Source organism: Anas acuta, chromosome 2, assembly GCF_963932015.1.
Source record: "Anas acuta chromosome 2, bAnaAcu1.1, whole genome shotgun sequence".
Classification (NCBI taxonomy): Eukaryota; Metazoa; Chordata; class Aves; order Anseriformes; family Anatidae; genus Anas; species Anas acuta.
This window is the reverse complement of record NC_088980.1, coordinates 126,439,943-126,465,880: the sequence shown is the minus strand read 5'-3', so window position 1 is coordinate 126,465,880 and position 25,938 is coordinate 126,439,943. Positions and strand designations below refer to the sequence as shown.

Genomic DNA, 25,938 nt, shown 5'->3' with positions numbered 1-25,938 from the left:
GAGTGATTTCTGAAGTTATCCCTGTCCAGAAAACAAACAAACAAACAAAAAAAAAAACAACCCACAACTGTTGAACATATGCTTCATTTTAAACACATATGGAATTAAGAACAGGCTTCAATACTTTTCTGAGGCAGAACTAAAAACTGAAAACCATAGCTATGTATTACTTTGTCATGTTACAGTAGAATCAACTAAAATGTTGCCATCATATTCTTTCATATGATTTCAATATCCTGGTTGAGCTGGGTTGGACTAGATGACCTCCATCGATCTCTTCCAATCCCAACCATTTTGTGATTCTGTGAATACTGTAGAGATGAAAGCATGTATGGTTTTATACTTATTCAAAAGATAAGCATTATAAAGCATCATAATTGTTTATGTAAATAGTAAAAAAAAAAAATACCAAAAGGCAAATGTGTAATTTGGATCATTCATTTTTCTTTATTGAGTTTTGATGAAAAACAGTCCATTTGAAATATTTCCAACAACCATTTCAATTTCAAATGTTCAACACAAAAACTTAGTATCAGAGTTCAACCATATAAAGTTACATCTTATTATAATTTAATATTTAACAAAGCTAATCATTTTTGATTTTTCATAATTAAGTTTACAAAAATAATGTTACATTTATAAAATAAATCAGCTTTTCCCAATAAATTACAGTGGTGTTCTTCTTATTCAAAAATGTAATATATCATACAAAATAGATAACACCTTTTAGCAAGATAAAATACTAAAGTATATTTTTCATCTAGTACATTTTGGCAGTGTGAGAGGACATTTTATTGTACATTTGATACCTAAACTACAGTGTGAAAACTAAGCACATTCAACTATTATGTGCATATAAGGCACAACTTGTGGACTACTTTTTATTTCCACTTAAATGTTTTTAGTCAGACCAATGCTGCCATGTTCATGAAATGGGCTTAATTAATCTGATCCAGTGAAGTCATGCAGATCCAGCTAGAGACAAATACTCACCGTCTTTCTATGACAGGTATATAAAAGTGACCCCAGACAGTCAACTTCTGGGTGTCTCTCATGCATGCTTTATATGTTTCTGCACAAAGTGATAATGAACTGCTTGGAGAAATAGTACAGTCCTGATCCCTCTAAAGTTGATGGGAAAACTTTGGTACTTTTTTTTTTTTTTTTTTTTTTTTTGTCATAAAAACTCATACTAAAAGGGTCTTGCAAAAAAGCAATGAATTGAGAAAAAATAAATGGTAACCAGCAAAAAGAAAAACACTCTCTAAAAAGCAAAGTAAACTTCAAAAGCTACTGTGTGCAGACTTAAGTACAAATGCAACTACTTCAAAATAACATAAGGAAAAACAGCATCTACCTGGTGGTAGATGTATTTTCATTAAAAATCTTTTGAACAGTTAGGTCAGCTCAGCATTTACTGTGTATTTATTTCCTGCTTGCAAAATAGTATCTGAAGAATAGTACCCATTTGTTTAAGTAACTTTAAAAATGAGAGGTTCAATGCCTTTATGCCACCTTTGGATGTTGTGATTAAGGCAGGTGTCTGATTCAGGATGATCAACATCTCACCTTGAAGAATTTCTGACTTGCCTGTGTTTTCTTTTTGTAATAATTCAGCAAACTGCAAAATTTTATTCTCTCTTTTCTGTTTCTTTCCTTTACAGCTTCTGGGAATAAAAAGTCTAAAGTACTAAAGGAAAAACATTGCTGTTTGGAATAAATAAAATGTGTGAAGTGGCAATTTTCTTATGACACCAGTACTGTATGAACAGCATAATCACTGTATATCATAACAAGATCATTTTCACACACTGTTACTGAAAGATTTGCACAAGGTGTCCTTTGTGCAAATCAACAGTGCATCCATATCCAGATGGGTTAATATAGACTCCAGACCCAAAACTTTAGTCAATGCTAGATCCTTCCAAATTGTAAAGGAAGAAGATGGTAAAGGGGGCTCTTCACAGTAAGTCAATTCGTCCCAAGCTTTTGAAGACTCTAAGAGTTTGAAATCCACAGAGCGACTATTTGATGTGCTGGCTATTTTCATGGTTTGAAATACCATGGCTCAAAACAGGAACATCTGAAGGTGAACTCAGACATGTCTGTTGCTTGGGTTAGTAAGCCATCTCTCTCTAGACAGAGAGCTACTACAAAACTACAACTATTCTGTGGGTAAAGTTTAAAGTGATTGCTGAAACACACATTCACCAGCCAGTTAGGTAAATAAACACAATGGCTACATTTACACTATTAAATTAAACAGTACAAAGTCTATATACTCCAGCCCTGAGGTCAAGTGGTGTGGTCTGGCCACGTTCCTATAGTTATATTCTGTAAAGAAAGTTGGCCATATTCAAAGTGCCTAGTGAAAAGACTGGCCTAATTCCCAAAGCGTGCCCAGAAATTGTTTGGGAGACCAATAGTTAGTCCTGACAACAAAACATTATGAGTCCCCTTCTAACGTTTTAGAAATATAAATGCTAGCATTCTGGTGTCTGCACCCATGCCTAGGCACTGTCCAGTTGAGTAATATAGACATTACTGTGTATGCAGATTTTTAAAAGTCCCCAAATGTCTTTGCATGTGGCAGATTCTTTGATTCATACAAATAGGTAAGCAGGGAGAATTCAAATCTTTTGTGGGAATTTTACTTGAAAGAGATGCTTCTTTCAAATTAGGATATTAAAAAAAAAAAAGGGGGGGGGGGGTGTATATTTCTATCCATTCAGTATTTTCTCCTTTTTATTTAATACATGTGCTTTGTTTGATAGCCTACTGCCTTATTATTTATGGAATCTTGTCTTTGGTTTGATTAATCCATTTTTTCATGTCTACAATTCACAGCTAAATGAGCACTAACCAGTTCAGTCACAAAAAAAAAAAAAAAAAAAAAAAAAAAGTTATATACACATCTAAAACAATAATATTAAGACAACAACTACAACAGGAAATTAATAAAAAAGATAAAAAAAAAATCTGTGCAGTTAAAAGATCAGAAGATAGTATCAACCTTTATACACATTTTTCACACTTCAGTAGCCACAGTTACAGCTGCACATGTCAGTTAGAACAGCGTGTATTACTTTCTAAATCATGAAGGGTTTTAAGAAATACCCACAGTAGTGGCTGCTGAGGAAATAATCTCCTTTATCATCCTGAGATTTTTAATGTGCAAGTGTCCTATCAATTTATTTAGTGCATAAAATGGAAGAAAGAAGGAAAGGAGGGAAGGGGGAAGAAGGGAAAGACTGGGATAAAGAAGGAAGGTATGAAGAGCAAGACAAAGAGAGAAACATTATCACAATGTTTTTTGTTTCAAAATAGACTGCTGTGCAATTACTGAAGCCTGGTTTGTAGACATTTTGTATTCTTGTCCAGAGCCTTGAGGAGGGGAAGGTAATGGAGTTTCTGGAGTTGCTGGAAAAGAATTCATAAAGAATTGTGTATTTTTATATTCTTGCCTATTCTGCATACATATATACATACTACTGCCCCAAATGGATGTTCTTCTGCATTTAGCATGCTCAGTAAATAGGACATTATCAGAATTTCTCAACTTATTAAAAATTGTTCATGTGAAACCAATGATATATCAGAATGGTGCTGAATTGTTAAAATTAGATTAAATTCAAGTCAAAGTCTCTTATATAACATTGTTTATAAGTACCTGTTTTTAATGTACAATTACTTTAATCTAGGAACGATGATGAAATAACTCTATGAGCACTGACAGGTCACCAATATAATTAATATTTTAAACTCTAGCTTTGAAATGTTATGTTAGAAGGCTAACTTGCAATTACTTACAAATCTGTTCTGCATGTACAGGAGTAGACATTGAACTTATGAGGATAGTTTGGCCAGTTATTGGATCTTGGGCTAAATGAGGATGTACTGGATGGTGCAGATGACTGGCATCATTAGAAGTACCTGCAAAAATAACATGAGCACATAGCAATTCAAAAGAACATGTTGTTGCCAGCAATTTATATTGCAATAATTACATTTCTGTAGAGCAAATATTTTGATTGGCAATTTGAATAATTGCTTCTGGGTATTCATTAAACAATTTAACCAGACTTGAACCACATTAAGCACTATGTTTATTTGCACAGTTTTGACTGCAGTAACAGTGGATTTATTTAAATATTTGTAAGGGTTCTGCAATCTACCTAAGGAATCTGCTCCCAGTATAACAACCAGCGCAACTAAGTAAAAGCAACAGGTGATAGTAGTAGGCACTTCTCTTTTGAGAGGTACAAAAGCACGTATAGCCGACCTGAAGCATTCTCTAGAGGGGTGTGATGCTTACTGGGCATTTGTATCAGGAAATTAAGTCATCAGGACACTATCAAGCCTAGTTCAGTCCACTGACTATTATCCACTGTTTTTGTTTCATGTGGGCACCAGTGATAGGAGTAATAGGAGCAGTCAAAGGAATATCAAGAAAGGTTACAGAGCCCTGGGAGTGGCAGTAAGGGACTCAAAAGCAAGTAGTTTTTACAGCCAAAGGAAAGAGATTTGAAAGGGCCAATCAAATCTGTCGAATCAACAAACAGTAACACGGCTGGTGTCACAGACAGGGGTTTGGCTACTCAGACCATGAGATTCACCTTGAGAAACCTGGCCTGCTATGAGATTCATCTGTCGGAGGAGAGGAGAGCGTCTTTGTTAGGAGACCTGCATGGATAAGCAAGGAGCCCCTGGAAGAACTCAAATAGAAGAAGGAGGTATATGGAATGTGGAAAAAGCAATAAGCCACATGGGAGAAATATCAGAACGTTGTCAGAATATGCAGGGATGCAACAAGGAAGGCTAGGATCCATGTGCAAGGGATATCAAGGACAACATGAAGGGCTTCTTCAACTACATCAGAGAGGAAGACTAGGGAAAATGTGGGTCTGCTGCTGAATGGGGTGGGTGTCCTTGTGACAAGGGATACAGAGAAGGAAGAATTACTGAATGCTTTCTTTCCTTCAGACTTTACTGCTAAGGCCAGCCCTCAGGAATCCCAGGCCCTGCAGACAAAGAAAAAGTCTAGAGAAAGAATGACTTTCCATTGGTTGAAGAGGATCAGGTTAAAGGTCATTTAAACTAACCTTATAACCACTAATCCATGGGCCCAGTTGGAGCTGCTGGATGTTATTGCTAAGCCACTCTCCATCATCTTTGAAAAGTCATGGAGAACAGGGGAGGTGCTTGAGGACTGGAAGAAAGCCCATGTCACCCCAGTCTTCAAAAAGGGCAAGAAGGAGGACCCACAAAACTACAGGCCAGTCAGCCTCAGCTCCATCCCTGCAAAGGTGATGGAACAGTTCATCCAGGATGTGATTTCTAAGTATGTGGAGGAAAAGAAGCTGATCAGGAGTAGTCAGCATGGATTCACCAAGGGGAAATCATGCATAACTTACCTGATAGACTTCTATGATGGAATGACTGATTGGGTAGATGAGGGGAGACCAGTGGATGTTGTCTACCTTGACTTCAGCAAGGCTTTTGGTACTATCTCCCACAACATCCTCACAGGCAAGCTCAGGAAACATGGGACCGAAGAGGAGCCAGCGTGGAGGACTGAGAACATGGAGATGGATGGCAGAGCTCGGAGGGCTGTGATCAGTGGTGCTGAATCTAGTTGGAGACCTGTAGCTAACGGTGTCTCACAGGAGTCAGTACTGGTTCCACTCTTGTTCAACTTATTTATCAATGATGTGAATGAACGGATAGAGTCAGTGTATCCTCAACATGTTTGCTAGTGCTACAAAACTGGGAGGAGTGGCTGATTCATCAGAGGGCTGTGCTACCACTCAGAGAGAGCTGGACACACTGGAGAGGTGGACTGACAAGAACCTCATGAAATTCAGCAAGGAAAAGTGCAAAGTCTGGCACCTGGGGAAGGACAACTCCAGACACCAGTACAAGTTGCTGGAAAGCAGCTATGCGGAGAAGAGCCCAGGAGTCCTGGCAGACAAGCTAACCATGTGGTGTGCTTTTTTTTGGCCAAGAAAGCCAGTGGTATCCTGGGGTGCATTAGGAAGAGTTGCCAGCAGGTTGAGAGAAGTAACCTTCTCATTCTACTCAGCCTTGGTGAAACCACATCTAGAGTACTGTATCCACTTCTGAGCTCCCTAGTACAAGAGAGTTATGGAGCTCCTGGAGAGAGTCCAACAGAGAGCTACAAATATGATTAGGGGACTGGAGCATCGTTCTTATGAGGAAAGGCTGAGGAAGCTGGGCCTATTTAGCTTGGAGAATAGAAGGCAGAGAGGGGATTTTATCAATCTATATAAATATCTTAAGAGGGTGTCAAGATGATGGGTCCAGTCTCTTTGGTGGTGCCCAATGACAGAATGAGAAGCAATGGGCACAAACTGAATCACAGGAAGTTCCATCTGAATATGAGGAAAAATGTCTTCACGGTGAGGATGAGTGAGCACTGGAACAGGTTGCCCACAGAGGTTGAAGGGGATGGGTGATACCTTTTCAGGAGATATTCAAAACCCTCCTGGACATGATTCTGTGTAATGTGCTCTAGGGGACCCTGCCTGAGACTGGGATGTTGGACTAGATGATCTCCAGAAGTCCCTTCCAACCTCAAATATTCTGTGAGTGTAAATTCTATGTTTAGATATCCAGCAATGACTGAGAAAAATACAGTAAAATCAAGTTGTAGGACTGAGGGAACAACATGAGCAGCCAAGACTTTAGCCAACAGTTATATGACCCAAAGCTCAGTCATTGTCACAGTACTCACAGTACTCACTGTGCTTGCTTACATCATGATTCTCTCAACATCCCTGTATGCTAAACTCAACAGAATAAAACATGGTAAATTTGAGAGGTTATTATCTTACCTCCCAGTAACATTTCCTGAAGTAAACTGTCAATTTTAACCATTCCAAATAGTTTAACCAACTGTATTTGCTCAATCATTTGCCAAGTGATGCTCTGGAGTGTAGGCAGGAGAAGCAGAAGTTCTCCAAATCTTCCTCGGGAGTCATATTGACGGTCATTGATATAATCCTCTAAACTTATTTGGACTTGGAACCGCATGTTCTTAATCTTTACTGGATTACTCAAGCCCTTTGCATCTGAAAAAAACAAAAAAAAACAAAAAACAAACAAACAAACAAACAACAACAACAAAATGAGCACTTGCTACATGAACAAAGATTATTTTCAATATAATCTTAACAAAATTAATAATTGGCAATAATTCTGAAATATTTTCAAATATGTACCTGGGTCAAAAAATACAATTGCTTTCAAGCAAGCATATTCATTGTCATCTATTTGAATTTCCTGGAAGGGTCGAACTAGTTCATCTAGAATCCGATTTGCCACTCGACTGATCTCTACTTCAGTACTGTTGCGATGGATTATGTAATTGTTACCTTGGAGAGAAAGAATACCAACATGTTGATTGATATAAAGATTTAGATGTAACATAATATATGAGGAACATTTTCAAAAGTATTCTTCATTTTGCTTTATCAAATTGGTTTTTGTTTGTTTTTTATTCAATAGCTCTCTGTTATATCATACAAAACTGTTATTTTGCAAATAATTACAGCTCTCACCTAGTCAATAAGCTGTGTGGACGAATATGGCAACGTGTAGTTACTGTTTAGTCTATAGGACTAAGATGGACATTTGAATGCATGAACGTGGAAGAAGTAGGCCTTTATATGAAAGATAAATGCAATGTAAATCAATCTAAAAATTCTTCCTCCTCCATTACAATAACATATCCCAAGCTAAATGATCAGGATTTGTCCATGGACAAAGAAAACTTCTTTCACAGAAGGAATGCTTCTTTATCCAACAGATGATCCTGTTATTCCTACTAAAATGTAGAAGCATCAGAAAATTTTCAGTAAAGAACCAATTTTCTCTGCTCTTATCATTTTAAATGTTGATATTGGGTAAGTGACCATTTTTGGCATCTTCATTCAACTTTTGTACAGAAATCATCTAACATAAGTAATGAGAACAGTGGGTAAAACATAGAGCTTCCAGAAGCCACAAAGCAGTTTTTGAAAGAAAAACGGATGATTATATCACAAGAGATCTATGCCAAAATGACTCATAAACTATATAGGCATCTACTTCTAGGCATTGGAAATATGCCTTACAGCTTCAAATTGTTTCTTCTTTTTGTATATATGCTGATTCTGGTGATGCTGATTATAATTTTCTGTTTATTTTCTCATTATTTGTCCTTATTACTTACTAATCCTAACGAAAATGTATATATCTCATTTTTATTTCATTAATTTTGTCAGTAAAACTGCAGCTAGAGAAAGAAGCTACATCAAGGAAGTCATTTGTATAGTTTCTAATTTGAAAATATCACTGGTGCCAGTAACATCTCCAGAGCAATCTCTACTAATATCTTTCTGTTGCTTTAATGTTATGGTATGTGTGAAAGTAAATTCAAGCTGATTTAGAGCTATGAAAAGTCAGTCCCAAAGACAGCAAGTAGCAGAAAACTTTCTTGTACTACGACACTGATAAGTCCATATTCTTCATAATCTTGACACACATCAACATTCCAAGAAGACCTACATGCTTTCTCACAAAACAGCCAAAGTACTGCACATATTCAGCGAGACCATTTTGGCAGGGTGCACTTGAGACTGGCAGAGTATGTCATAATCCAGGTCATTATGCACACATCTCATCATATGACTATGCTTCTCTGTTGTGTGAATGAACAGAAGACATACTTCCACCATGTGACAATGCCCCTTTATACATGGTCTCTTTATATAACTCAGAAAAGGTGTCATTTACAGTGACCATCAATAAGTTTGTCTCATGATTTGTTACACATGCGACACTCCTTAACATGCCATGGATGTACCTGTCTCCCACACAACAGGGGACAAAAGGATTGCTCTTTACGTGGTGAACATGTGATGACTGTCAAGGCAGCAGTGAAAGACCTCTTGGGAAAAATAGTTGCATGAAAGATCTTACAGGCTTTTCTAGCCTGTAAGATCTCTGTCTAAAGAGTTCTCAGGAAAGTGCCAGATAAACAGTTTTCATGAAAACTGAAATGACTCCTCTCTTTAAGAGACTCCTCTCTTAAATGGTTTATTATGTGTTTTTGTTGTTGTTTTGTTTTGTTTGTTTGTTTGTTTTGCTTATTTTTAATGGAACAAAGATGCCAGAAATATTGCTAGTATAAGGAAACAATTTGCTAGGAACTCTGAATTGTTTCTCATATCTGATCTTTATCCATGTTAATTCACATAAAAAATGTCCTGCTTTTGCTAAAACAGGACATGTGATATTCTGTCTTTAATAGCTGTTTAGCATTCACAGAATGTATAGCTTTAATTGTGCCAGAACAGTTGTTCCACTCAAGTGATTACATGGTTGCTAGTGTACTATAACATCATTGTTATTAATTGAAATAAAATCAATATTTACCTAAAAGTAAAATGTCCTTATACCCCATAGACCGTTTTGCCGCTCCAAGCAACAGGTGTTCCCCAGCATGTGCTCTTAACAGGGCAACCTTAAACAAAACAAAACAAAACAAAACAAAACAAAACAAAACAAAAACAAACAAAAACAAGTAAACAAACAAAAACCAGCAGATTCGTTAGGAAATAAAGCAAAACTTCTAAAGAGGGGAAAAGAAATGAGGATGCGTATTACCACAGGTACATTCAACTATAGGTACTGTTAAGATTCCAAGATACAATGTAAACTAAATGAAAAGACCTTCCATTTTGTAGCACTGAATTAATAACACACTGTAATTAACTTGTAATACTTTGTCACTTCTAACCATTGGTCTAGATTTTAAACTTACAGCTCCGAAGAATACTTCTCAATAAATACTGTACTTGCATTTCCTACTGTTTATTTTATTATCAAATTTTGCTCTGGAATTGTAAATTGGTACTAAAGACTCCAGTGGGTTGGAATGAACTAAGGTGGTAAATTTTGCAGTATCACTCTTTCATTTTTATCACATTGAACCAAAAATTTATGTTACTTAAAAGAGCTTTTTTTCCCAACGCAGCCAGATATGCTAAAATATCTGCTACAGTCAATAACAAAGAAACCTGATTCATATCAGGAAGGCAGTTCAAAATGTGATCATTACTTTACTCTTTGTCACATATTTACTCTCCTTTTTAATGTTTGCTCGAAGCACTGACTTCCATTTCCTCACAGAATTTCTGTCTTTGCATGCAAGTCTTTTCTTATGAATCCAAGTCAATACTTTATGGGTAACATAAAGGAACACAGCACCTAGAAATACTTAATGTGTTAAGACTTGACAGATTCTCAGTAGAGTTAACTTATCCACATTGACATGTTCCATGGTTTGACTCCAAGATCAAGAATCATTTCTCCCAAACTACTTGATTTGTTGTTGTTGTTTTTTTTTCTAAATACTTGATAAATTATATATATATAATAAACTTGATTTATATATATATATACATAAATTTGATAATTTACTTGATAAGTAAATGCACAATGCCTGATAGAAAGAGGTTATCACAAATGAAAATGTGCCATTTGTTTTAACTCCCAATACCTTCGTCATTGTTTTTCTAAGGTACTTAAAGTTCAGGAATATTTCCCAGACATACTCTTTGAGCAGTGCAAGGGTGTTTTCAGTCTTAAGTTATCTCTTATCTTTCCAAGCAATATATTTTTTTCTTTTTAAGAAAGCCAATAACTTTTTAATGATGCTTGATCCTTTCCATATTGTTTCATGCCATCTAAACAAGTTAAAAGCAGCAATATTTATTGCTTGCTTTTGTTGCCCTTATGGAACCATTGTATTTAAAGATCTAACATTATTTTTCTCCCTCTTTTACATGAACAGATTTTTAACTTATTTCAGTACTTTGAGCATGTGCACACATATATAATGTGGGTTTACTAAAGCATCAAGAGCCTACTTTGGAGGGAATCTTCTGTTGCCTGAAACAACTCCATATACCTGGGAAAGAGTATACCATCAAATGAGCTCAGTTTGAGTTTCAAACCCAAGGATGAGCTAACCTTCTTCATGGGACTTTATTAAAAACTGAAAGACTGAAGAGGCAAAAAGAATTTCTTAATGACACTTCCCAGAGGCATTTTCAAGTAGAATCAAATGTCAGTGGATTGGAATCAGGAGATCCTGAGCCATGAATTCACCTACTACCCAGGCGGCCAGTGAAAGGACTGCCTACATGAAGACAGTTCTAAGTGTGCCAGCATGGCTGACTCTGAAAACCACTAAACATTAGGTGTATTACAGATGTGATGATAGGTCAGACCTCTGTCACATAAAAACCCTAAAGAACCCATCAAGGTCTCATGATTTTTTCCCCACACTCTTGTTATATACAATATAATTCGAGTACATTATATCATATGAAAGATTACTTGCTATAGAATGACATCAATACGTGTTTGGCAATTACTCGAGATTCTGATGACTTTTTTTTTTTTTTCTAAGGTAAACATGCTTCATATTAAATAGCAGGATGTCTTAAACCATATTATAAAAAAAGATGGGCACAAAATAAACATTTTGCAAGATCAGAAAAAAAAAAGAGTTCTTTTTTTACAAGATTTTTTTTTTCATTTTTACATTCAGCTTGGTATCTCCTTGCAAAACAATGCAGAAAGCACAAAATACTGACGGATGTATTGGTTTGCTGAAGACTTGATTTCTTGATTTAAAAGGCTGAAGTCATATAAATTTCCTCTATTTTTGTGGTGGTAATGCTATAAAATTTAAAAAATAAAGGGGGGGGGTGGAAATCTAATACCCAACTCTATTTGATCAGAAAAACAAAACAAAACAAAACAAAACAAACAAACAAACAAAAAAAAACAAGACCGTTTACTCATAAAATTTAAAAATCACAGAAAAGACACAACAGTAATTAAAGTTCTCTCTTTGGTTTCCTCTTGTACCTGGTCATCCAACGGTAATTCACAGAAGCCTGGAATATATTTAGCCCATTCTACCAGGACCAAAAGTTGTTGCTTCATAGATTCACAGACATCACTAATACCAGCAATTTTCTTAGCATTTATGTCAGTGCTTGCACCAGGACTGGAGATTGAGATCTGAACATATTGAAAGAAAAAATAATAATATTGAACTTCGTATAATTGAATTTATATGACAGCTTAACAGCATAGTAAAAAAAAAAAAAAAAAAGAAAAGAAAAAAGTTGGTTGTTGTTGTTGTTGTAGCTTTGTTTTGTTGTTGCTCCTTATTCTGTATGAGACCTCTGAATCTGAGTTTCACCTTCTATTTAACTTAGGAAAGCATCCTTGGGAAATCCGGTGATTTGATTATAGCTGCTGCCCCCACCCCAGTCCCAAGATAAGAAAAGATTGTTTTATTTTTACATAGCTACAAATTTGAGGATGCTGGATACTATTTGCGTTGACTCCTACCATATTCCCCTCTTTTGCAGATCCATGTTAAATCCCCCGTTGGGATCCATGGTAAAATCCCATTTTACTTGGTGGGTCAAAGGGAGTTGCACTTCTGAACTAAAGCTCAACACTTCCTACATAATTCAGTAGCCTAAAACCTTGAAAACAGCTTAGACAGTAATGGCTGTTAACCATCTGAACATTACTTCTCAGGGGAATACAGCAGCCAGGCAGGTGAAAAAATCCTCAGACATAATTCAAAGGCTATCATGTAGGAAAAACATTAGAGACATTGTCTCTTTGTAGGCAGACCATTTGTGAAATCCCTGCTGTAATCATGAATCCATTTCTGGTATCTGTTCTACAAAAACAAAGTTGAAAATACTGAATAGCATTCAGGTAAGAACTACCAGAGTCATTCAATCTAGAAAACCCACAGTACAGTAAGAGAATAAAGAAACTCAACATTTCATTTTTTTTTCCAGAAAAGAGGAGTCTTGATCATGATTCAAAAATACCTACACAGAAAAAATAATAATAATAATAATAAAAAAAAATGTTTTGATAGCAGGATACTCTCTGATCTACAAGAAAAATAATAATAATAAAAAAAATGTTTTGATAGCAGGATACTCTCTGATCTACAAGAAAAAGACATAGTAAAAAAGACATCCACCAACCAGCTGGTGGGAAGGACCACCAAAGAGGGGAAAGAACAGGCAGTTTAAATCATTAGACTTATCGACTCATGAACCTGATACACTCTCCATCTTTAATCAAAGTGATTAAATTTAATCAAACTTCATAAATTACACCTTCTAGGAAAAAATATGGGCCGTGTTCTGAAATCACTTTGTGAACTTCTGTTGGGGATTCATAATGAACTCTTAGGTTTGCATCTCTTTACAAGGACATGAAGCTGTAAACTTTCTTTTTTCTATTTCTTCATTACTTTGACCTGCCCCTCATTTCTGGGGTTCAACATGGGAGTCATCAACTTGATGAACATGACAATATGACACTATATCCCCACGATCTGAGAAGTGTCAGTGACTCATATCTTTACTGATATGAGAATCTACCACGTCCCTTTCACAATTACATGATCCAGAAAGCTTCTCCTGTAACTGTGAGAAAAAACATTTTACTTGGACAATTTGCCCTCATGAAGCATATTAGGGGACAAGACAATTTATTTTCCCCATTTTAATATGAAAATTAAAATAAAATGGAAGAATGCTATCTTCTTCCTCATTTTCAAAGCTGAAGGACTGAGCCAATTATTTGTGACACTACCTCCATTTCTAAGTCTCTTCTCAGGACTGAATTTATCTTACAGGCCCGTTTGATTGAGGAGAAAAAGAAAAAAAGACTTGAAGGATATCACTTTTCCGTCATGTTAATGTCACCTCTTGGTCTTTGAGGTGACTTTTATATATATCTTCATATGTGCTTGGCTTATTGGGAGAAATTCTATTCCACTACAACATAACAAGTAATAAGTATAATACATTCATATGTATGCACAAGATGATGTTTTAGGACAAGAAGCTAACAGCTGAAAAGAAGTTTGTGGCAGAAAAGACTCAGGACATGATTCTGTTTAAGATAGCTCTTATTGCTGGACTGCAGGTGTCAGTTGGAAACGATTAAGGGAGTAACACACACACAAAGCACAATAAGCAAGTTCAAAGAATTACCAAGGAGGTAAAAATAGGTATATGTATAGTATGAAAAGTAGGAAGGTGCATTATGTTCATCTAGTCTGCCAAGACACGCAATATGTGCCAAAGACTATCATCCAGTAATTCCTGAATCAATTCTTTACAGACAGTTTCACCGTAAGAGAGATGCTGATAAAGGATGAGATTACAAAACATTTGGGGATGTATAAATCATTCATCATGAAATCATAAAGGTGGCAGTTAAATTCTAAGTAAGTTAGTAAGAGGTGCAAGAATGCAGAATCAATGACCATGATTTATCTGAGTTGCAGAAAAGGACTGGAGACTGTTACAGTCAGTAATTGATTGAACATGAAAAAAAAGAAAAAAAAAGAAAAAAAAAAAGGAAAATTAAATTCAGATGAGACAAAGAAAATTTAAAAGTGAGATATGAATAGACTACAGTTGGAACACTTTTGTTTGCTGCATTTATAATGTCTAAGGATATTAAAAATGGGATTTTCAAAAGAACCTAAGGAAATGAGTGTTCACACCCCTTTGAAACCTAATGGCTTTGGACAATTTTTTCCCTAATTTTTCATGAGAAAGCCAGTCTCAAGGATAGATAGATGCCACAAGCTGTCTGAGACAGCAACTGATTTAAAAGCAGTAAGAACCATAAAGCTTTATTAAGAAAGGTGCCTAGGACATATTGTCCTGGACAAAGTAGAATTTTTTATTGACTTTGCTTTAAGAAGGTATTCTATTGCTGATTCTTTCATTAGGAAGTCAAAGCTGGGTGCATTTTGCAAGTAGGAGAAAAAACAATCTTCATTTAATACAATGAGAAACTGAAAGTATTTAACTATTGCATAAATGTTCTTAAAATCAGGAAATAATTTTACGGTGGATCTCAGTACCTGACGGGAGAGTGTCTCAGCTTGTGACAGCGTGCTAATAGATGGAATGTTGCAGCCATCAAAATTGTTTCTTCTTGTACTTATTCTGTCCCGTTCGTTTTGTACAGCTGGAAGAAAATAATTGTCTCATTTATTAACTTGTAGACATTACCACACAATATCATTTCAGAGGTTTACTAGATAAGCATAAGAAACAAAAGATACGACACTCAAAAAATACTTTCTGCTTTTAGTTCTGTGTAATGAGGAAAGATGACAATACCTGTTCATGGTCCGTATTCATATAATGATGTTTGCCTGTAAAACTAAATGTAACTACTTGCATCTAGATACTGAATTGCTAGCACTTTTGTGACTGTCATTATTAAAGTTAAATATATATATATATATTTCTTCTTTTAGAACATATTCTGTCATTTTTTTTATTTTACCCACTTCAGTAAATGAGGCTTTATGACAATGGTAGAAATTGACACTTGGTACTGCTGAATAGGTCAAGAGGCACCACCACTGACAAAATGTCTGAGTGAGAGGAAATATGAAAGTCCTACTCTTGGATTTCTGTGAAAAATCCTGAAACAGAATGAATGGCTAAATCCTCTAGTAATGTAATTTAAGGGTTTAAATCTCACGTTCCTCAGTGAAAATGAATTCTTAGCCAGTTTACAGAACATTAGCTAAGTACAAAAATATATATAATGTATTTTAAAAAGCAAGAAAAAACTTCCAGGAAAGTAAGTTCTGTCTCATGGTGTCTTAAAAAAAAGCCAGTTAAAAGCACTTTGGATAAGAAATCCTTAATTAGTACACAGAAGGCTCATGACGCAACAAGGCTTACTTTTGAATTCAAGGAAGAAGAGAAAATAAACCTCCCAATTTTTCTAAACCCCAGACCTTGCCCAAGATTAGGCCAAAAAGGAAAAAAAAAAAAAAAAGAAAAAAAAAAAAAGAAGAAAAACAATAACAACAACAACAAAAGAATGATGCTGATCAAAATCTTTTCATTGCACAAGGGATCTCATCATCTTTTAAGAGCAGTAGCTTTATTTCCAAAGATATGTTTGCTGTTTTGTGGGAAACAATCTACATTACAGAATTTAGAAGTAGTACCAAAGGCTTCAATAAAAAAGAAAATAAATAAATAAAAATTCCATACACCAAATAGTTTTCAGGGTTTATCTGAACAATTCACACAGTTTATTCCTGAGGTGTAGTAACTTTTTGCCAAGGACATTCAATGATGGGCCTTTTATTAAGGTCACAATAAGAAATGTTGCACGGTGATAAACACAAAGTGCTAAATGTTTGTGCAGACATGAAACAAACAAACGCAAATAGCATTTTTTACAAGAATGGAGAATAAACATTCACTTTGGATCTCTGCAGCTTAAGTGCTTAAAATAAGGTCAAAATAAGGTCAGCAATGATTGGTATTAGAAAAATAGTACGTTATTCTGACGATCACTAGTGAAAGTCACTAGCAGAACACTGATTTACATAGGTAAATGATTCTATTTGCTCTTGTGTATGTATAATTTCTGATGGACTGGATTGTTTGTCTTCCTAAAACTTTTGTTCAGACTCCATCTGCATAGTAAGTGGGAATATTTGCTCAAAGATGGCTTGTATAGCCTCTGCCAGCTGAAGCCCTTTATCACTTTCACACTGAAAGAGAGATTTGCTGAAAACAAGCTGAAAATACATCATATAGACTATATTACAGTTACAGTATAAGATTTAACCTGATGGTGTACAGAGGTCTAAAATAGAATATGAGTAGTGAAATTTACAGTTTAGTCTTTTCAATTACTTTAGTAAATTGAAAAATTTCAAGCCTTGAATAAACATGGCTTAGACACAAGGAAAAATTAAAGTTCTACAGGTAGTGGGATCAGAAGAGGCAGAACAATGTAAATGAGACTAAAAGTTTTGAATAGGATATATCTTTTCAGTTCCTAAACATAAGTCAGCAGCATGTGTTGTGGTGGTGTCAGCAAACCATGCACTGGGCTCACCAGTATATGGGAGACACTGGAAAACTGGGAGGTGTCCAGTGGAGGGCTATGGTGATGTAACCCACAGGCTGTCCAAGGTGAAGCAGGGAAATGTGTCTTTGTTTATATGGCAGAGGACCAAGGTGGAAGTGGAGGTGGGGTTCTAATTTTTGTAGAGAAATTCTTCTCAGATGCACAGTGAAAAGACAAAAGGTGATGGACACTACACTAATTGCAATATAATACATTCCAGTTAGATACGAGGAAGAAAAATCTTCATAATGAGGGTGGTCAAGCACTGGGAGAAGTTGCTGAGAGAGCCTAAGAAATCTCCACTATTGGGGACTGTCTAAACCTGGCCAGACAGGGTCCTTAGCAACCTGACGGAAGCTAGAAGTTAGCCCCGCTTTAAATGGGGGCCTGGACTTACAGATGTCCCTTCTGAGGTAAACTGTTCTTTAATTTCAGTTTTTGAATGTCTGTAAAGTTCTGCTTTTTGCAGAAGTTTTACAGCTGCTATGGAGTTGAAAGTCTCCCCTTTTCTTTGTTTTAGATTGATGATATATACCCAACGTTACTAATTTTATTAATTAAAATTTCAGAAGATTAAACTGTGCTCCACAGAAATTAGCAAACCCATTTCATACATTCACAGCACTGTTCTATTTAGAATATTCCCATGTGTTTGCAAGGAAAAAATTCTTTTTATCTCATACCACAACCTGATCACTAGCAAAGAAATACTACGGTAAAAATGCACACACACACACACACAAACACACACACGCACACAAAAAAAAAAAGCCTCATATTAGGAAAGCTGTGTCTAGACTAAAGCTGATATAGACTAGTTACAGTACAGGAGAGCCATGTGCTCACATTGCAGACTGGCCTTCAAGTGGACATACCATGTTACAAATAAAACAGGTTGCAAAGAGTATCACAGCAAACATAAATTTTGTGATGAAAGAACCATTTTAACTGCTTATTTGAACCAGATTAGGATGTCTTTTGCCTATAAGACATCCATGTCTTTTGCCTATAGATCTACATCTATAATGTAGATTATAACTGGCAATGAAGCAACAGGCCCAACAACCTGGTACAAGAATTCTCTGATATTCTTACTGCCTTTCTTTCGCTATTGCTTTGTAGTGATCTAATCCTTCCACTTCCACAAGATCACTGGGATACCCATGTTTCTTCATGTCTGCCATGGAGATGCCTAAATAAAAATCTTCCCATACACGTGAATGAGAACCCCAGTGAGGTTAGAAGTCTTTCTGATTATGGACACTCTACTGACAGTTACCTCTATTAATCTCATCAGTACTTTTTCTCTCAATTTAACAAAGCTTCCTCTTGTTTAAATGTTTCAAACATCAAAAATTAAGGGGAAAACAAGTAAATTGGCACTGTAACTTCAGTAATGTAGAAACAAAATCCTAGATGTGGATTTTATTATTCAAATTTGGTTAAAAAAAATAAAAATTTGAACTAAAATCTCATGCTTTGAACTTTTCCAGGCATACAGCTCAATGTTTAGAAATTAATAAATTTTAGTGCCAAGATTCATGCATTAAACAGTTTCAGATTTACTTTAAACCTATAATGTTTTCTAATGCCCAAAGTGTTAAAACTTCTTACCCACCTGAAAATTAGATGATGCATATGTCACCTCAGTATAAAAGCAATTCTCCATCATTCAGGCACTAGAGCAGACTTTTCTATTGAATTATTCTGCTGTTATGTTTTTTAATTTTGATTAAATTTTAAAACACATTCAGATTATTTCTCTTGGTATATCAAATAGTAAATGACTATATTACCTTCTTTTTTCATTCCTGCTCGAAAACATTTTTTTAAACGACAATATCTGCATTGATTCCTCTTGTCCTTGTCAACAACGCATTGTCGATTGAATCTATCAGAGACGAAAAAAAAGAAAAAAAAGAAGGTAAATATATAGAGCATTAACAAAGCACCACCTTGATTATGAAAACTAAGTAATCTGTCCTGACAGAATAATGTCTATAATCACTTTTTATATGCATTTTTTTTCCATTAGCCAGTCTTGAGAGGCATTGTATACCTCCTTATTTTGTAGGCATGTGTGCGTGTATAAAGTGTTTATTGGAATGGACAAGTGTAGAAAAATTTGGAGTTATGTGCATTTTTTACACCTCAGTTTACTTGTAAACTAAGCCAGCAACTGCCTATACAGAAAGGTGGTGAGTGGGGGAGGAAGGGTAGAAAACCTACTAATAGGAAAAAGATGGGACAATTGATGTAAATGTCAACTGTTACAAGCATGGAGGAGCCCATTGTACACTGGTACCTTTGTCTGGCAGAGTTTACTTTTTCCAGGAAATACCAATGAACAAGTTGTGTCATTACAGATGACAACTTAAACAGGAAATGCGAGAGAAAAAAAATGAATACCACAATAAAATAAAGACATGAGGAAATGCACAGAGCACTACAAGTAAGCTTACCTAGCTTTCTCATTCACCCTTACAGATAGATGTACTTACAGAGAATGGATATGAGACATCCTCTCTTCTCCATTTGTTTTTGCCTTTTTGTTGTGCATGTATTAGATAAATCACAGATAAATATATAAATAGATGTATGTTTTCCAGAGCTCTGCTTGGAGTCAGTTATTGTCACACCATGTCACACCACTTTGGAAGCATGTCTATGACATATCAACATAATCTACCTATAAGGCAGATACTTCCTTATAAGAAAGCTCAGTGTTCAAGGAAGAGCTGAGCAAACATTTCCAGCAACAAGGCTATAAATAAGTTTTCTGCTACTGATGTGTCTAAACTCACAGAGTACTCCTGTGCATGACTTAAAACTGGTATATTACAGACTTGTGCATGCACAGAGCAATTCCTCAAATATGGTACACATACGTTCAATATGACAATTTGGACAGCTAAGCATCCAAATATTAGGAGATTGCCATTCATACTGACAGGGGGGAGGGGAGGGGAGTGGGGAATTGTCACTAAAAGGAGCAGTGTGTCACCAAAGTGGAAAGATGTGTAGATGTGCTTGAACTGTCTTCAGAAGACTCATAAATTCTATTCAGAAACTGCCTTCTAAGGAACAATTTTGAAAGAAAAAAAAAAAAAAAAAACAGTTAAGAATCACACTTTCCACATTACCAGTGAAGAGACAAGAAAATATATTTTCTTCTTTTTTTTTTTTTTTCAGGAGATCCCTTTCTGGACATGGTTCAGGGCAACCTCCTCTAGGTGTCCCTGGGGGGTTGGACCAGATGGCCTCCAGAGGTCATCCAGAGGTCAACCTTCCAACCTTAACTGTTCTGTGATTCTGTGGTGCCCTTTATAACCATAAAAAAGTAAGCTCTTTAGTCTTTAGTAATACAATGACAATTTTTTTCTAGTAGAGACAAAAAGAATATAATTCATAGCAAAAATAAATAAATAAAATTCTACATGTTACATTCACTAATAATAATAATAATAATAATAATAATAATAATAATAATAATAATAATAATAATAATAATAATAAAAGCATATACGGTGTTACAGAAATTTCACCTCAGAGAAGCCATTTATAGATAGTCCAATTCAGTAGTCTTGAGTGGAAGGTGTTTTTTTTTTCCAAATTTTGAGAACATACCATCACTTACATACTCCATTAAAATGTTGTTTAGAATTCCCTTCAGATAAAGCTGAAATACCCCTTACAAATTCTGAAAGTTCTGAAAAAGTCTGAAAGTAATTTTTGGTACATTCATTAATTTGGTGCATCTAGAGGAACTTCTTTAATACCTGCATGTATAAACATGATTTTTCCGTATACTTCGTCTGAAGAATCCCTTGCATCCATCACAACTGGAAGCACCATAATGTTTTCCCGTTGCTCGGTCTCCACATATTGCACAGAGACTGCTGACTCCACTGTCAACAGTATTCATGTTGACTGCTTCACCTGAACTATCTGAGGAGAGGCAAGAACAACATATGTAGTTACAGACAAGACTTTCAACAACGATTCCATGACCAATTTATACTTAAATTGAGTGGTTTTCAGGTCTTTTCTCTTTTAATTGACACCTGCTATTTATTTACCACAGTGTGTATGATTATATCTGGTTGTCATTCTGATTAATACTTCCAAATTGATAGAGTCAGATTAGCAGAATTTATGAAACTCACAACAGAAATAATTTTATTCCAAACTCTATCCAATTGAAAGGGGTTAAAAATTAAAGTATAACTTTGTAAGTATAATTACATATATGTTCTAACTAACATGATGAGTAACTTTGACATTGACTAGTGTTGCCCACTGAGCTGGCAAAGATATATATTGTCTTTGTAGTCACAAATTATTGCCAGCTCCTATCATATAAAGAAACAATTGCATTCATGACATATAAAATATATATATATATATTTGCATAATAAATGATAAAATGAATGCTAAGATGACTTGGTTTAACTTCCTTGAAGAAATTTCCCAAAGGAAGACTTGTGTAGACTTTACAGTTCCATGAGAGATTATCTACATATGATTAACATTTAGTCACTGAATGTGGTAAACAATACTGAAGAAATTTACCTTAAAACAGAATAGTCATATTTATTCTCTTTTGAGTCACAAGGTTTAACAGACATTTTCTGAGTATGTTTCTAGTCTTATGAAAAGGTAAACAGTTTGCAGTATGTATTAAACATTTGTAGTTATTCAGTCAGAGAGGAAAGAGTTTCACATTACTTAGATATTCAAGCCTGCATTAAAAACTCAAGTACCTCAGTTCATGAAGAATGGTCAGATTGAAAAGTAAAACTATTGATATTGATAAATATAATTTGTCATGTCATAGTGGATCCATCTGAAATGTATTATGCAAACATATAATATAATTTTGCTTATGTTCCAAGGATCTTAAAATTTAAATCGATTTTTTTAGACAAAGAGAGAAGAAGCACCAACTTTTCCTGTTTTACAGAGATGTGTTTGATGAAAATTATAAAATGCTCATATAAAAATAAGAAAGTTAACAATTCAGTTATATGAAGAACTTATTATTTTAAAATTGGGTTTGTTATGACTGGAAAACTATTTTTAGAATGGTTTACAGAATAATTTAGCTGGAGAAATATAAAAGTCTTCTTTGTAAGCTCTTATATATATAGTATATATAGTAAATATAGTACATGCATATGTTTATAAAGAATAAAATTGTATCTCTTTTTATGTGCATGTATGTGTTTGTATATAGAAACATATAGACACATAAAGAGAGAGATGGAGATACTTGTTTTCCTTGTTATTATTCTGAAATTATCTGTGAAATTGACCTGATTTTGTAAAGTTCTCAGATTTCAACAGAACTGCATAATCTGTCTGAATGTGGACAGTTAACATTCTCTGAATAGTTCTAATTAATGAAGTTTCAAAAATACACATATGAAAGTTCAGAAGAGACATTCTGTTCCAGACTAGCACTGTAACTCGAAGTCAATCTTTTTGATAAATTCTAACATAAAGCACATAAGCTTAGCTCAAAGCAAATGCTAAACAGAAAATGACTACATTCAATAACTAATAATTGTCAAACTAATCATTTACAGTGAATAATTTAACTGTATCACCAACACATAACGCAACACAGCATAACCTCCCTAATCTGCTTTCCCATTCTATGTAACATTAACAGATCTGAAGGGTGCAATTCAGCAAAACACAAATGACCAATGAAATCACCCATATTGAAAGAAAAATCAGATAAATCATCTAAAAGTTACATAATCATTGTTGATAGCTTCAAAATCATTTTGACAGTGAAGGTTTTTCTTCCTAAATCAATAACCAAATCTATTTTTCTATTTACTAAGACATTCAAATAAAACTTCAAGCTCAACAACAAAACTAACTTGGGCTCCCTATGGCAGGAATTTATATATATAGGAAATGCAGGTGCTGAATATTTCCTGTAAATCACTAAATATTTGTTCTGCCTTTTAATATATATTATATTTCATGTATATTATATACACTATAATATATACACTATATCTATGAATTATGCTTTATTATAAAGCTAAAACAATTTTTGAAATACATTAGAAGATTTCGAAAGTCATTTTATTTTAGTTTAGTTTAATTCACCTGACACTTCACTTTAATAGTCTGAGATTTCCTATTTTTCTCATCAGTGCTAAAAGATGGCAGAATTAAATGGTGTGCTTCCTATTTCAAGCATAACTGACTGGTTCAATTTCTAAAAAAACTTTGCATTAAAAAATTCCACCTAGAGTAAGTAGAGTGGCTAATGCTACATTAGCCAAATACCAATAGGTTTTCTCAGCTAAACTGTACCCTGTAGAAAGCCAACATGATTTAAAATAATCACACTCATTCACAGATACATGTATCTAGAATGGTTAATTAATAGTTAAATAAGTAAAATATTAGTCCAATAATTAGAAATTAGACATCAAGAAGCAGTAGACTTTTTATTTTTATTTTTTTTCACAAGCCTCTGGACAATTTTGTCCAGAGGCTTGTGAAAAAAGACAGAAAAGAAAAGACAGAAAATTTTGTATATAACACTCATAAGGACAGAAATACTGTCCTTATGAGTGTTATATACAAAATAGACTTCATGTCCAAATCGTCAATACTAGTTATTCATTTGTCTTACAGTAAATAAAACAACTGCTGAATACACCGTTTTCTTCCTTTGACTAACTGACTGATGACAGTACAGTTCAGTTAGTTTATTACATATAACCTCTCGTTTATTTCCCTTAATGTTAAAGAATTATAATACTATTAACTTAGAGTTAGCGATGAAGTGTAAAAGAACAGATTTGTAGTTTGAAAACAATCCCCAAAAGCTCCATTAATAAAACATTTAGCTACCACCCTATAACATTACTAAACTTCACTTTTTCTGCTAAATGGCTTGATTTTGCGTCATGGAACTCACCATTGCCATTATACAGAATCTGCATAGTTTCAAACTCCAGAGCAGTATACGTTGGATCTAAAACTTCACTGTAGTTTGCCATTTCCATGTCTAATATTGGTTCTGAGAGCCTCATCATTCAGTGCAAAAACAGTGAAAAAGCTACTCAAATGTACAACCTTTCCATTCTGTTTCACAGTGATTGATAATCCAAAGTTAACTATAACCGTGTCTCTTGCGTGCTGCAATGGGAGGAGCTGGAAAACTGCTTCTGCATGCTATATTCTGTCTGCATTTTTTTTTCTTTTATGATACAGTGCAACCCTTCTGATAATCTTGGAATGCTTTATGGAATAACCTTATCAGGAGTTGCACTGGCTCCAATTCTTCCGTGAACCCAAGTACATCCAGGAAGCTTCCTATCTCTTACGACCTTCTACACATTTTGTTGTTGATTTGCAGTGTAAAAGGTCCTAAACAAACCACACTTGCTTGTAAATGGATTGCATGCCATTTTGCTCTCTCTATTCTCAACAATAAATAAATGTGATATGATTATGGACTATGCTCAAGCTCCATATATTTATCATTATTTAAAGAAAAAAATATACCTATTTCTACAGTTGTTATTTTTTAAATATTAACAATATTTATTTATTTATTATTAACAGTGACAACAAGCAACTGTGTAGGCGCACTTAACCAAGACCTCAAGCAACACAAATGCTACAGCAAGAAAGGAAACCTTAGAGATTCCCTCCATCACATCCTGTGTCGTAATGGCAGCAGTGGATCTTACGCAGTCTTAGGTTATGATGAAAGCATGCTGTTTTCAAGTAACATTCAGAGACGCAAGAAAAAATATAATTCACCTTCTCTAAAAAGAAGGCAGAGATTTTAAGTAGGTCCACTGCTCATCAGCTGGTGTACATGGCATGTACAAATCCAGTTAACCTCCACCTTTGCCAACCGCCCCCCCCAACCACAAAAAAAAAAAAGTTAATCGAGTATCCGAGGGAAAGATGAATTTCATTTGCTAATTAGCAAAATGTCAAATGTTTTTGCTTCCCAAGTAATTCTGTACTGAGAACTACCCTTTACACTTCAGAACAGTTATATTAAAGATTATGTACATAGGAAAACTTTCCAAGTTGCTTAACTAACAAGGGCAACTATACATACAGCACTGAAATGCTTATTTGAATGGAAAGAGTGCCTGCAGTTGTTGTTCACTATAGGTAGCCACAAAATATCATCATAAAATAATTCCTTGACTAAATAAATAAATAAATAAATAAAAAGCAATCAACATCAGGCAAACTATCAATGAAAAATGGACATTCTCAGAAGACAACCTAGAAAAAAAAGTTTCAAAATTCATCCTTCCAAATTCCCAGTCCTCATTATTACATGAGGCACAAATTGTCCTGTATCCTTGTGGACACTGATCCCAGCAGACACCACGGGCATAATCATTACAATAGGATTCCTAAAGAAGTGGCTATCCCAAAGCCATCCCCAAACTGAAGAATATTTCTGATCATGTTCCTGATTGGACAAATTCTCTGCAAATTTTGGAGGGTGTCCATGGGGGCTATCCTTTTCAACCTACTGCTGTACTTCCTATACACTGCAGAAAATAAACAAGTTATAAGATATTAAGCATTATGTTAAACAATTTCATGTCTACAAACATGAAATTCTATTCAGAAAGTGCCATTTCACAAATTTCTAGTGTATAGTTTCACTATCTTTGATTCTAACTACTATTTTTTCCCTATTTTTAAAGCATATTGGTATCTTTGCAAATTTAGATTGATGAAAAGCTATTTTTTTATTGACATCCCTTATTTGTTTAGGAACTCACGGTAGTTTCATCATGAGATAGAATCCTATTACACTCCAATGGTTCAGCCTGAAGTTTCTTCAATAGAATTTTTTGCAATGCACTACTTGCTACAAAACTAGTTACTAGATATATG

At 34.8% G+C, this 25,938-nt stretch overlaps 1 protein-coding gene across 5 annotated transcripts in view; it reads right to left on the bottom strand.

The window, feature by feature from the left end:
* Window positions 1-422: 422 nt before the first annotated feature.
* The window catches only part of HNF4G (hepatocyte nuclear factor 4 gamma), a 66,283-nt gene continuing 40,767 nt past the window's right edge, over window positions 423-25,938 (bottom strand). For 4 of the 5 annotated variants that reach the window (XM_068672126.1, XM_068672127.1, XM_068672129.1 and 1 more), the window contains 9 exons: window positions 20,808-20,976; window positions 18,825-18,919; window positions 15,002-15,108; window positions 11,944-12,099; window positions 9,439-9,526; window positions 7,242-7,394; window positions 6,855-7,091; window positions 3,811-3,933; window positions 423-3,420 (listed from right to left, as the gene is read on the bottom strand). In XM_068672126.1, coding sequence (XP_068528227.1) covers window positions 3,302-3,420; window positions 3,811-3,933; window positions 6,855-7,091; window positions 7,242-7,394; window positions 9,439-9,526; window positions 11,944-12,099; window positions 15,002-15,108; window positions 18,825-18,919; window positions 20,808-20,976 — 1,247 coding nt within the window. In that variant the 3' untranslated portion in view covers window positions 423-3,301. Of the gene's footprint in view, window positions 3,421-3,810; window positions 3,934-6,854; window positions 7,092-7,241; window positions 7,395-9,438; window positions 9,527-11,943; window positions 12,100-15,001; window positions 15,109-18,824; window positions 18,920-20,807; window positions 20,977-23,977; window positions 24,180-25,938 lie in introns of those variants that run through there. The other variant, XM_068672125.1, reaches the window with a different exon arrangement.